This window comes from Rhinopithecus roxellana, chromosome 12 (assembly GCF_007565055.1).
Source record: "Rhinopithecus roxellana isolate Shanxi Qingling chromosome 12, ASM756505v1, whole genome shotgun sequence".
NCBI lineage: Eukaryota > Metazoa > Chordata > Mammalia > Primates > Cercopithecidae > Rhinopithecus > Rhinopithecus roxellana.
Window position 1 is genome coordinate 110,370,809 of NC_044560.1, and position 11,318 is coordinate 110,382,126.

At 59.7% G+C, this 11,318-nt stretch overlaps 2 protein-coding genes across 8 annotated transcripts; both read right to left on the bottom strand.

Annotated features, from left to right (window-relative positions):
• Positions 1 to 2,902: 2,902 nt before the first annotated feature.
• Positions 2,903 to 7,675, bottom strand: JOSD2 (Josephin domain containing 2). 6 transcript variants are annotated; one of them, XM_010369554.2, is made up of 5 exons: positions 7,569 to 7,675; positions 6,557 to 6,719; positions 4,368 to 4,493; positions 3,267 to 3,461; positions 2,903 to 3,161 (listed from the first exon to the last, which is right to left on the bottom strand). In XM_010369554.2, exons 2-5 carry the CDS (start codon positions 6,700 to 6,702, stop codon positions 3,062 to 3,064), a joined length of 567 nt encoding a protein of 188 aa, XP_010367856.2. In that variant the 5' UTR covers positions 6,703 to 6,719; positions 7,569 to 7,675; the 3' UTR covers positions 2,903 to 3,061. The 6 variants fall into 6 exon arrangements, with proteins under 6 accessions (XP_010367856.2, XP_030769325.1, XP_010367855.2 ...); XM_030913465.1 differs by having other exon boundaries at positions 6,557 to 6,716; positions 7,380 to 7,613; XM_010369553.2 differs by having other exon boundaries at positions 7,380 to 7,613.
• A 193-nt stretch (positions 7,676 to 7,868) lies between these two features.
• ASPDH (aspartate dehydrogenase domain containing) lies at positions 7,869 to 10,281 on the bottom strand. Of its 2 annotated transcripts, XM_010369555.2 has the most exons (7): positions 10,146 to 10,281; positions 9,557 to 9,701; positions 9,212 to 9,296; positions 8,946 to 9,095; positions 8,644 to 8,864; positions 8,421 to 8,575; positions 7,869 to 8,038 (listed from the first exon to the last, which is right to left on the bottom strand). In XM_010369555.2, exons 1-7 carry the CDS (start codon positions 10,195 to 10,197, stop codon positions 7,995 to 7,997), a joined length of 852 nt encoding a protein of 283 aa, XP_010367857.1. In that variant the 5' UTR covers positions 10,198 to 10,281; the 3' UTR covers positions 7,869 to 7,994. The 2 variants fall into 2 exon arrangements, with proteins under 2 accessions (XP_010367857.1, XP_010367858.1); XM_010369556.2 differs by lacking the exon at positions 8,946 to 9,095 and having other exon boundaries at positions 10,146 to 10,264.
• Positions 10,282 to 11,318: the final 1,037 nt, after the last annotated feature.

Genomic DNA, 11,318 nt, shown 5'->3' on the forward strand with positions numbered 1-11,318 from the left:
TTGCTGAGGCTGGAGTGCAGTGGCACGATCTCAGTTCACTGCAACCTCTGCCTCCCGGGTTCAAGCGATTCTCCTGTCTCAGCCTCCCAAATAGCTGAGATTACAGGTACCTGCCACCACACCCGGCTAATTTTTGTTTTTTGTTTGTTTGTTTTTTGAGATGGAGTCTCACTCTGTCACCAGGCTGGAGCGCAATGGCGTGATCTTGGTTCACTGTAACCTCCGCCTCCCGGGTTCAAGCAATTCTCCTGCCTCAGCCTCCTGAGTAGCTGGGATGACAGGCGTGTGCCACCACGGCCAGCTAATTTTTGTAATTTTAGTAGAGACACAGTTTTCACCATGTTGGCCAGGATGGTCTCAATTTATTTACCTCGTGATCCACCCACCTTGGCCTCCCAAAGTGCTGGGATTATAGGCATGAGCCACTGCATCTGGCTTAATTTTTTTTTTTTTTTGAGACAGAGCCTTACTGTGTCGCCCAGGCTGGAGTGCAGTGGCATGATCTCGGCTCACTGCAAGCTCCACCTTCCAGATTCACGCCATTCTGCCTCAGCCAGTAGCTGGGACTACAGGCGCCCGCCACCATGCTTGGCGAATTTTTTTAATATTTTTAGTAGAGACAGGGTTTCACCGTGTTAGCCAGGATGGTCTCAATCTTCTGACCTTGCGGTCTGACTGCCTTGGCCTCCCAAAGTGCTGGGATTACAGGTGTAAGCCACCGTGCCTGGTCTATTATATTTATTTTTATTAATTTTTTTGAGACAGGGTCTCACTCTGTCACCCAGGGTGGAGTGCAGTGATTCTATCATGGCTCACTACAGCCTCGACCTCCTGGGCTCAAAGGATCCACCTGCCTCAGCCCCCAAGTAGCGGGGATCACAGGTGTGCACCACCAAGCTTAGCTTATTTTAATTTTTTTGTAGAGAGAGGGTCTCGCTATGTTGCCCAGGCTGGTTTCAAACTCCAGAGCTCAAGTGATCCTCCTGTTTTTACCTCCCAAAGTGCTAGGGTTACAGATGTGAGCCATCATGCCTGGGCTATTATATTTTTGATAACAAGGTCTCTCTCACGATCATGGCTAACTGCAGCCTTAACTTCCTGGGCTCAAGCAATCCTCCTGCCTCAGCTTCCCAAGTAGCTGTGATTACAGGCGCAGGCCACCACCTCCCGCTTATTTATTTATTTATGAGACAGAGTCTTCCTCTGTTGCCGAGGCTGGAGTGCAGTGGTGCCATCTTGGCTCACCAAAACCTCCACCTCCTGGGTTCAAGCGATTCTCCTGCCTCAGCCTCCCGAGTAGCTGGGATTACAGGCACCCGCCACCACACCCAGCTAATTTTTGTATTTTTAGTAGAGATGGGGTTTCACCATGTTGGCAAGGCTGGCCTTGAACCTTTTTTTTTTTTGAGATGGAGTCTTGCTCTGTCACCCAGGCTGGAGTGCAGTGGTGCTATCTCGGCTCACTGCAAGCTCCGCCTCCCAGGTTCACACCATTCTCCTGCCTCAGCCTCCCAAGTAGCTGGGACTACAGGTGCCCGCCACCATGCCCGGCTAATTTTTTGTATTTTTAGTAGATATGGGGTTTCACCGTGTTAGCCAGGATGGTCTCAATGTCCTGACCTCGTGATCTGCCTGCCTCAGCCTCCCAAAGTGTTGGGATTACAGGCATGAGCCACTGCGCCTGGCCAGTCTTGAACTCTTGACCTCAGGTGATCCACCCACCTCGGCCTCCCAGAGTGTTGAGATTACAGACATGAGCCACTGGCCTCACATCCCACTTATTTTTAATTTTTTTTTTTGTAGAGACAGGGTCTTGCTATGTTGCCCAGGCTGGTCTCACACTGTGGACCTCAGCCTCCCAAAGCACTGTGATTACAGGCATGAGGCACCACATCTGGCCAGGGTGTGGACATCTTTGGGGCTGCTGTTCTGCCCACCTACCAATCAACGGAATAGAATGGAGAGTCAAGAAGTAAACTCAGGCATGGTGGCTCACACCTATAATCCTAGCACTTTGGGAAGCCGAGGCAGACAGATTGCTTGAGGTCAGGGGTTCAAGACCAGCCTGGGCAACAGAGCAAGATCCCATCTCTACAAAACAATTTAAAGAAAGTAGTCAGGGCTGGGCGCATTGGCTCAAGCCTGTAATCCCAGCACTTTGGGAGGCCGAGACGGGCGGATCACGAGGTCAGGAGATCGAGACCATCCTGGCTAACACGGTGAAACCCCGTCTCTACTAAAAAAATATAAAAAACTAGCCGGGCGAGGTGGCGGGCGCCTGTAGTCCCAGCTACTCGGGAGGCTGAGACAGGAGAATGGTGTGAACCCGGGAGGCGGAGCTTGCAGTGAGCTGAGATCCGGCCACTGCACTCCAGCCTGGGCGACAGAGCGAGACTCCGTCTCAAAAGAAAAAAAAAAAAAGAAAGTAGTCAGGTATGGCGGCATGCACCCGTGGTCCCAGCTACTTGGGAGGCTGAGGTGGGAGGATCACCTGAGCCCAGGAGTTCAAGGCTACAGTGAGCCGTGATTGACCCACTGCAATCCAGCCTGGGTGACAGAGTGAGACCCTGTCTCAATCAATCGAATAAAGAAGTAAACACCTGCTTTCTCCTTAGTAAGTACCCCCGTGGAACCCAGATCAAACTCATCCGTTCGCCACTGGTCTCTCTCCAGCGCCGGAGGAGCGTGAGCCCCAGGGGCACGGACTTGTATTGTTTTCTGCTGTGTCACTGATGAGGAAGTTGAGGCCCAGCGGTGAGCAACTGGCATGAGGCGGCAGAGAACCAGGAGGGCTCCTGGGCTCTCAGCCCCACCCATCAGGGTGTCTGGCCTGTCGGAGAAGTGGGAGTGACTGAGTGGAAGGGGCCCCAGAAGGGCGGGGCAGTCAGACACAGGCCAGGCCGGCAGAAAATCAGCAGATTTATTGAGGCAGTAGCGGCAGTGGGGAGCAGGGGTGTGGGGAGGGGGCCGGGCCTCCCCAGGCCTTTCCCAGGCACGCAGTGTGCGCAGTCAGAGGGGGACGCGCAGGGACTGTGCTGTGGGCGCTGACGGTCAGCTGAGATCAGTCTGTCCGAAGCCAGCAGCCCTTCTCCTCCACCTCCTTGGTCACCACCAGCAGCACCTCGCACAGGCCCTGGGCCAGCGCAGTCGCCAGGAAGGCCCTGGGTGGGAGAAATGGGGAGACTGAGGCTCAGCCAGCCTGGGCATTCCCTCTGGGGAGTGGGGTTTCAGGCCCCTGGTCTTGGAATCACCTCTGCGGGGCTCACCTGACTCCGTCCTCGTCCCCCAGGGCCTCGGGCACCCGCAGCTTGGAGTCCAGGTTGTAGTAGATGCCGTCCACCTGGCGCAGGGCCACCCAGTGCCGCCGGCGCAGCGGCAGTGACAGCAGCCCCAGAGACACGGGCGAGGGTAGGTTCAGGATTAATCCCAGTACCTGGGGCAGGGCCAGCTGGGACAGGGGCCTGTGTGGGCAGAGAGGGGACACCGCCATCAGGGCCTGCTCTGCCCCCCGGTGAAATGTGGCTGACCATGTGGGGCCCAGGCTGGCGGTGGTGGGGGCCTCCTGAGCCCACCCAGAGGTGCTCCTTAATCAGCCACCCTGGTTCTCGACACTCATCCGTTCACCCGCCCACTCAAACCTCCCACCCATGCAGCCGCCCAACCAGACCTCCCACCCATCCACCCAGCATTCACCCAACTCACATCGGCCCTTCACCAACCACCATCACCCTGTCTGTCCAGCCACCCACCCACCAACTTACTCCTCACACAGCCACCCAGGATCCAGGCATGATCCGCCCACCCCACCGGGCCTCCCAGCCACCAGCCAACTTCCCAACGACGATTCACACTCACCTCCATCTATGCATTCACCTCCCTGTCACCATCACCATCCAATTAGCCATCTACTGTCCACCACCCACCACCCAGCCAGCCATTCACCCAACAGTGGACTCGCCATGCCCCCAGTCCTCACCCACTCTTGACCCACCTGCCATTGGTCTACCCCTCATCCACCAGCCAGACACCTGGCCACTGGCCAGCCAGCCATCAAAACCTCCCATTCATCCACCCAACTCCCCAGCCTCCTGTCTGTTGTCCACTGACCATGAACACCCAATCCCCTCACTTCCCCTCACCCAACACATCCAACCACCTACTCAGCATTCACCTGGTAACCATCATCCACCCAGCATCTCAGCCTGGCGACCACCTGATCTCCCCCACTAACCCATCAGCGCCAGCCTTCCCACACTCATGCCAACCCCCCCGGCCACATTCCCCTCCCTGACCCCCCAACAGGCTCACGCACTACAGGGTACCCTCTGTGCCCGGCCCAGGATGTGCTGTGCTGCTCTGGGGCCTACCTCCTCCTGTCCCACCACACGGCGGCCAGGCCCAGCCCCTGCAGAGCGGCCATGATCACGTTGACGTCATAGTTGCCGGTGCCCAGGAGGCTGCGATGAGGGTTCAGCCGGGAGTCTGGGGCCAGCCTGGTAGGGGGGTGGCCAGAGTTGAGCTGGGGACCCCTGGAAAGGCCGCCCCACAAAATGGGGGTCCCAGGGGCCACAAGTTGCGTCAGCCTTTGACTCTCCCCACTTCAGACCCCACAACTCATCCACCCCCAAGTCCTGTCTCTCCTGCCCCAACTCTGCCCTGTCCCCAAGGCCCCAGTTGGGCTCTGTCTTCTCCCCCAGCCTCCAGCCTCCCTCCAGTCCATTCCCATGCGGCCCTGGCCCTCCCCTGCTCACAGCTCTCCCATAGCTCCCCAGCGCCCTGGACAAAGTCCCTGTCCCTCTCCCAGTCCCTTCCTCTGTCCTTCAAGACCCGCCTCAGATGTCAGATCCTCTGAGAGGAGGCTCGTGACCTTCAGGCTGGGTCGGGGCCCTGTCTGGGCTCCCCCAGTGAACTGAGCTACCTCAACGATGACAGCTGCCCGCATCACCCTCATTTAACACTGCTTGCTTCTCCCATGGGGTTGCCCTCACCTCTCCCCTGCTCACAGCCCACTCTGCTGCCGCATTTCCCCCGGGACAGAGTCCCCCAAGGCCCTGCGTGGTCTGGCCCTGGTGGCCTCACCTCAGAGCCTCAGCACCCTCCTTCCTGGCCCCCTGGCCCCAGCCACATCCCTGGTGCCCACCGCCCCCCGCCCCACCCCCGCCAACCTTTCCTCCAGCTCTTCCCCTGCCCAGGAAGGCTCTTCCACCTGCCACCACTTGTCTCTGGGCCCTGCCTCTGAACAGCTGCACCTCTGTTCCCTATCTGGGCCCTGGGCAGGCAGGGCATGGGAGGAAAAGGCTTGTGGGTTTGTGTATGTGTGTTTCCCTCGCCATCCTCAGGCTGGCACTTGAGTCTGAGTCATCTCAGGGTCTCCAACATGGCTTTGGTATGAAAGAGCTGGTGGGTCCTTGTTCTGAAGGACAGAGGAGATGAGTAAATACCATAATGATCAGTCTGAGGGGCTGGGACTCTTAGGATGTCTGGGAGCCAGAGGCGGCTTTGAGCAAGAGACAGGAGAGGCAGGCCCATCTCCAGGTGTAGAAAGACTCGCTAGGATCAGTGGGCACTGAAGGCAGAGAGAGACTGGAGGCCACAGGCAGGTTGGGCAGGAGAGGGTCAGGCCTGAGCTGGGGCCGGGGACGTGGGGACAGAGAGGAGGGAGTAAGAGATGATAAAGGATGGATTTTTTTTGTTTTTGAGACAGAGTCTTGCTCTGTTGCCTGGCTCACTGAAACCTCTGTCTCCCAGGTTCAAGCAATTCTCCCACCTCAGCCTCCAGAGTAGCTAGGACTACAGATGTGTGCCACCACGCCCAGCTAATTATTTTTTATTTTTTAGTAGAGACGTGGTTTTGCCCTGTTGGCCAGGCTGGTGTGGAACTCCTGACTTCAAGTGATCCACCTGCCTCGGCCTCCCAAAGTGTTGGGATTACAGACGTGAGCCACTGCGCCCGGCCAAGGAGCGAGGTTGGACATCGTGAATAGTGAAGAGGAACATTCCATGCTGGCAGAGAAGGAAGCCACACCAGGCAGAAAGAAGTACCTGGAAGCCCAGAGGCTGCACAGGAGGGCTCACAGGAGTGGAGAGTCTGGTTTGAGGGGGGCTGTGAGGGCTGAAGTTGCAGAGGCAGGCTCAGCCTCTGCTATCGGGAGGGCCCTAAGTAGGGCGGGGGCGTGTTTAGGATGGACTGGAGAGCTGTGACAGGGCCCAGATAAGAGATGCCTGAAGCTGGGTGAGCCTGTAATCCCAGCTACTGGGGAGGCTGAGGTGTGAGGATCACAAGCTCAGGAGTTCAAGACTAGCCCGAGCAGCACAGCCAGACATTGTCTCTAAAGAAAGAAAGGACCATTGCATTGGGGCCTGGCTAGGGCTGAGGCCACAGGGACAGACAGGCACAGGAGGCAACATCTCCCCAGAGTCCCCAGCGTCTGGCTTAGGCAAGTGAGCTGGGGACAGAAGAAAGCCCCCAGGCTCAGCGCCTGCTTGGTGGCGAGACCCAGGTGGGTCGCTCTGCCGGAGCCCTGCTGCTCCAGGGGCCGGGGTGGGTGACGGTCACCTCTTGCAGATCTCATCGGCAGCCTCCTGGCTAAAGAGCTGCTGCTGCAGAACGTTGTTGAGGGCGTGGACGGCACATAGCTCCAGGCGCTGCCGTTCGTGGTACACAGAGGGTGGGCTCGGCTGTGCTCCCGGGGCCTGGGACATGCCGTCCTCGGCTCCTGCTGGAGGTTGGGAGGGGAAGAAGGTCCTCAGGGGCCCGGGATCTAGAGGTCCAACCTCCCAGCAGGCCTTTAGGGCATCGCCATTGATTGAGCTGGGGCTCGGGGCAGTGCGGGAGGACACTGGGCCCCTGACCCCGCTCCCTGGGTCTCCTGACAGTACACGTCCCTCCATCCCCTATTCCTATTCCTACGAAAAAGGCTGTCTCCTCTGCTCCCCTAGCAACAGAGAACCACCCCCATCAGGTCTCTAAGTAAAAGGGTCCCTATCATGGTCACCTAGCAACAGAGGAACCCGCCTCCCCTGTCCCTAGGTAACCGGGCACTCTGTGGTTACCTAGCAACAGAGCCCCTTCCCCACCGCACTAGGTAACAAAGTCTGTCCTCCGAGCACCTAGCAATAGAGAGTCCTCCTCCCCTGTCTCTAGGTGATAGGGTCCCCTCCGGTCTCCTAGCAACAGAAGACTCCCCCGGTCATGAAGCAGCGAGGCTCTCTGCTCTTGTCACCTGGCAACGGGGCCCCCTCCCCAGTCACTAAGCAACAGGAGTTCCTTTTCCTATACCCGGCAACCAGGCCCCTTCCCCGGACACCAAGGAATGGAGCCTTTCACCGACCCGAACCCCAACCACGGCGCTCGCCCTTTGCCTGGCAACGCCCCTCACCCCGCCTGCCTCTCCGCTCCAACGAGCCAAGGGCTTCCGCATCCCCTTCCTGGGTTGCGGCTCTGTGCTCCGAGTGCGGGGCGGACAGCACCGCACTGACTGGGCAGGCGGGATGGACTACAGCTCCCGGTGATCCCTGCGCGCCGGACTACGACTCCCGTGGGGCCCCGCGTGACTCCTGCTCCCCACCGAACGCCCGGGCCGCGCCGCCTTGAAGTCCGCCGTCGGGCCTAGAAAATGCCGCACTACAACTTCCGTCGGGCCCCGCGGCAAATCCCGGAAGTGCGCCTCAGAGGCCCTTCCTTCGCGTACGGCCGCGCCCACTACCGCTCAGAGCTTCTAGGAAATATAGTGGGTACACTCTCGCGATAGCTTCCTGGCGCCGCGCTCTCGTGGGAGCTCGCCCCCTGCGATGGCGTCATGCGCGGTGCGCAGACGCAGCGTGACGTCACACAAGGGAAACAGGGACCAGGGACGGCAGGCGGTGCAGGGGCAGACAGCGGTGATCTTTACTGAGTCAGAAGGGAGATCCTGGGGAAGTGGGGCAAGGCAGGGTTGGGATAGTGGTAGTGAGAGGCCAGTAAGATGATTTCGTCTCGGGAGGAAGGAAGCTTCTCAGCAGAGATGGATCCCCGGCCTGGAGGGGAGCTCGCAGCAGGCTGCGGGGAGAGAGGGGAATGAGCGAGTGAGACAGAGGAGAGATGAGGAGACAGACACCTGGGGGAGGCAATGGTGGGAGGAGGGGACAGGCCTGGGGGCGGTGGAGGAAGACTCGGAGAGAGCGGAACAGAGCCCTGGGGGTGGACACAGAGAGAGTCCTGATCAGAGGCGGGCACAGAGACTCAGAGAGGGGACGCGGACAGAGATGGAGACATCTACGGTGCCAGGATTCAAAGTCGTGGAGAGAGGTTAAGGAAATAAAGGTCAGAAATAAAGGTCAACAAATACAGAACCAGAGCTGCAGAACTAGCGAGAGCCCGGGATCCCCAAGCTCTGCAGAACGCAGGAGCCCAGGGCCAGGGGAGAGGGGCCTGGCCGCACCTAGGAGGCTCCGCCAGAAGGCCGTGACCGTGGCGGAGCCGGTTACCGCGCCTGGCTCGGCAGGGTTCTCTCTGTGGGTGTGCACAGCAAAGCTTCGGCCCCTGGGGCCCGGGTGTCCGCTCAGCTCTACATCCACCACGTGCATGTCCGTGAGGCTAGAACAAGTGGGGCGGTCAGTCTGGTTAGCCTGGACTCAGCCCAACACCCTGCTCACTCTGCTCACCTGAGATCAGCCACAAGCACACCAGTCACCCCATCGAAGCCCAGGCTGGGAGCAGCCAGGGCAGCCGCCGCCATGGTGTTGGAATTTCGGGGGGCAAAGGGGCAGAGCCCGCGGACAGGGCCTTCGTAGAGCACAGTGCGGGGCCCGGTGCTGTGGGCTGCAGCCAGGGGTCCCTCGAGCCGGAAGCCATCGGGGTGTGTGGCCATGGTAACACGAAGGCTCTGGAAGCAAGAGCCCGGGTTAGGGGGAGTGGGGTCTTTGCAGGCTTCCCCTGGTTCCTGGGGAGCCCAGCAGGCCCTCACCCGGAGGCCCCCAGCTGCATCCAATCTCGTGATGTCCTCAGTGCCCCACAGGGCCCCTCGGGCCACAAACACGGCATGGTTCCAGTGCTGTGAGGCCTCCAAGAGCTGCCGCTCTGTGGTCTGGTCACTTAGAGCTGAGGGGGACCCCACCTGGGGTGGATGAAGGAGGAGAGGGTTGAGGTCAGGGAAGGATATCCACTTTAGGGTGGGGTGAGACCAAGACACAAGGGGTAGGGCTCCGCGTGAATGGTTGGGGTGGGGCTTACCAGGAGATTGGCATGGCGCAGGATTTGTGCCCCAGATTCATGGATTATTTTGGGATGGGCCACTTCCACAACCAGATCAGGGTGCCTGGGAGAGGGGAAAGAAGGCAGAGGGTCTTGGAGAGGTATTAGGCCTCTTCTTCCCAAAGTTCCCTCTGAGTCTACTGAGGGCTGCCCCTCTTTTCCCTGGCCTGGGAGGAGAAATGAGATGAATGGGCTCGTCCCGTTTCACATTTGCTTGAACCAAGGCCCAGAGAGGATCAGGGAATCCCTGAGATCACACAGTGGCTAAGAGGGCCAGGACAGGAGCTTCAGGGAGCTCCACTCTCCCATGGCAAGGTCACTGACCTTTCCCCAAGGGCAGCAAGCTTCTGGAGCTGCAGAGAAGGGGGCACGCTCCCTGCCATTCGTCCTGGGTCACGATTCCAGACAAAAACAAGTTCTAGGCCAAGTTCTGGTCCCTGAGCCAACAGGCGGGAGACGAGGGACTGTCCTGAGGAGAGGGAAAGGAGAGGGCTAGAGATCCAGAGAGAGGGGGACAGAGACCCAGAGAGAGAGGGGGGGGGACAGAGGCCCAGAGAGAGGGGACAGAGACCCAGAGAGAGGAGGTGAGGACAGAGACTCGGGGAGACAGAGGTGGGGCCAGGGGCAGAGATTCAGAGGGACAGGAGGACACAGGCCCAGAGAGGAGGTGGGGACAGACTCAGATGTCAGGGGGAGGGTAGACAGAGATGGGGGCAGGGGCAGAGACCCAGTGTGGTGGACAGAGGCCCTGAGAGAAGGGAGACAGAGACCCAGGGTGGGGTTGTGTTGGGCAGACCCAGAGACACAGCTAGGGGCAGATAGAGACAGAGAAAAGTGTCTGTGGAGGGCAGAGAGTCTTGGGGGCTTTAGGAAGGGGCTTGGGGAAGGAGGCCCAGGATGGTCAGGAACTCACCAAGGCGGCCGTAGCCCACCACGCCCACCCTCCATGGGCCCTTGTCAGCCATGGCCCTGAGCGTGGTGTCTGTGGCCCGGCTCCCTGGGCTGCTGGCTGCCCCCTGCACGAGGCCTGGGAAGCTGCTGCTCTTTGGACATCTGACCCTTGAGCCTCTGGGCTCAGTCTTCCCCCTTCCCGCAGACCCAGTGTGGGGGCGTGGGCCTGCTGGAGTGGAGGCGGGAGAATCCTTCCGTGTGCTCTGTCCACTTTCCCGGGTCCGGCACAGTGATCATGGTGACTGGGGGTTCCGGGAGCCCTGTGTGTCCCCCTTTCCCCTGTAGCACACCCTCCTTGCTCCCTGCTGATGTGGAAAATTTCCTCTGCAGTCCCCTGCCCCCATCTGGCCGGCCAGGTTGTCATGGAAACTGCATCTTGCTTTGGGTGGGGAAAAGAGATGGTGACAGGGACTCTGGGCTCTGTCTGTCCCCTTGCGCTCACCTCTCCTCCTTGTCCTCAGGTGGCCAAGGTCTGAGGGAGGCTTCAAGCTGGCCGTGCCCCAGCCCTCCCGGAGGCAGCGGGAGCCCTGGTTGCGGCTTCTCCTCGATGTGCCCTTGCCTCAGCAGGTCCAACCTCCCTAGCCCCGTAGCACGGGTCCCCTTCCTGCAGCCTCCGCCCCCGTCCACAGCTTCCCTCCGCTCTGATCATCCTTCGGTTCACCTTGACTTGCCACCTTTCACTCTGTCCCCCATCGTGCCACCAGCTGCCTCCCATGTGACATTCCCACTCCCACGTCTGTCCCTCCTGTTCCTCAGCTTGCATCAGCCCAGGAGAAGCCTTCGAGGCCTGGAGAGGCCAAGCACCCCCAACATGAGCCCCAGCCACTGTGCCTCGAGGGTGCCTGGCATCGGAAATGGCGCAGGCTGCGGCAGCACGGGCTCCCTGCCCCCAGCCACCACCTGGTACCCGCTGCAGTGTTTCCATAGCAACTAGGATTGGCGCTGGAAAGAGGCTGGAGAGAAAGCGTGAACGGGAGCATGGGGTGGGGGGGACGGGCACCGGGTGGCGAGAGCCCCAAGTTGACAGGAGGAGAGAGGAGACAGACGCAGACAGAGAGGGGCCAAAACCCCGACGCGGCGCCCAGAGGCTGCTGCTGCTGATAAAGGAGGAACTGACTTCCAGAGCCAGGAGCCC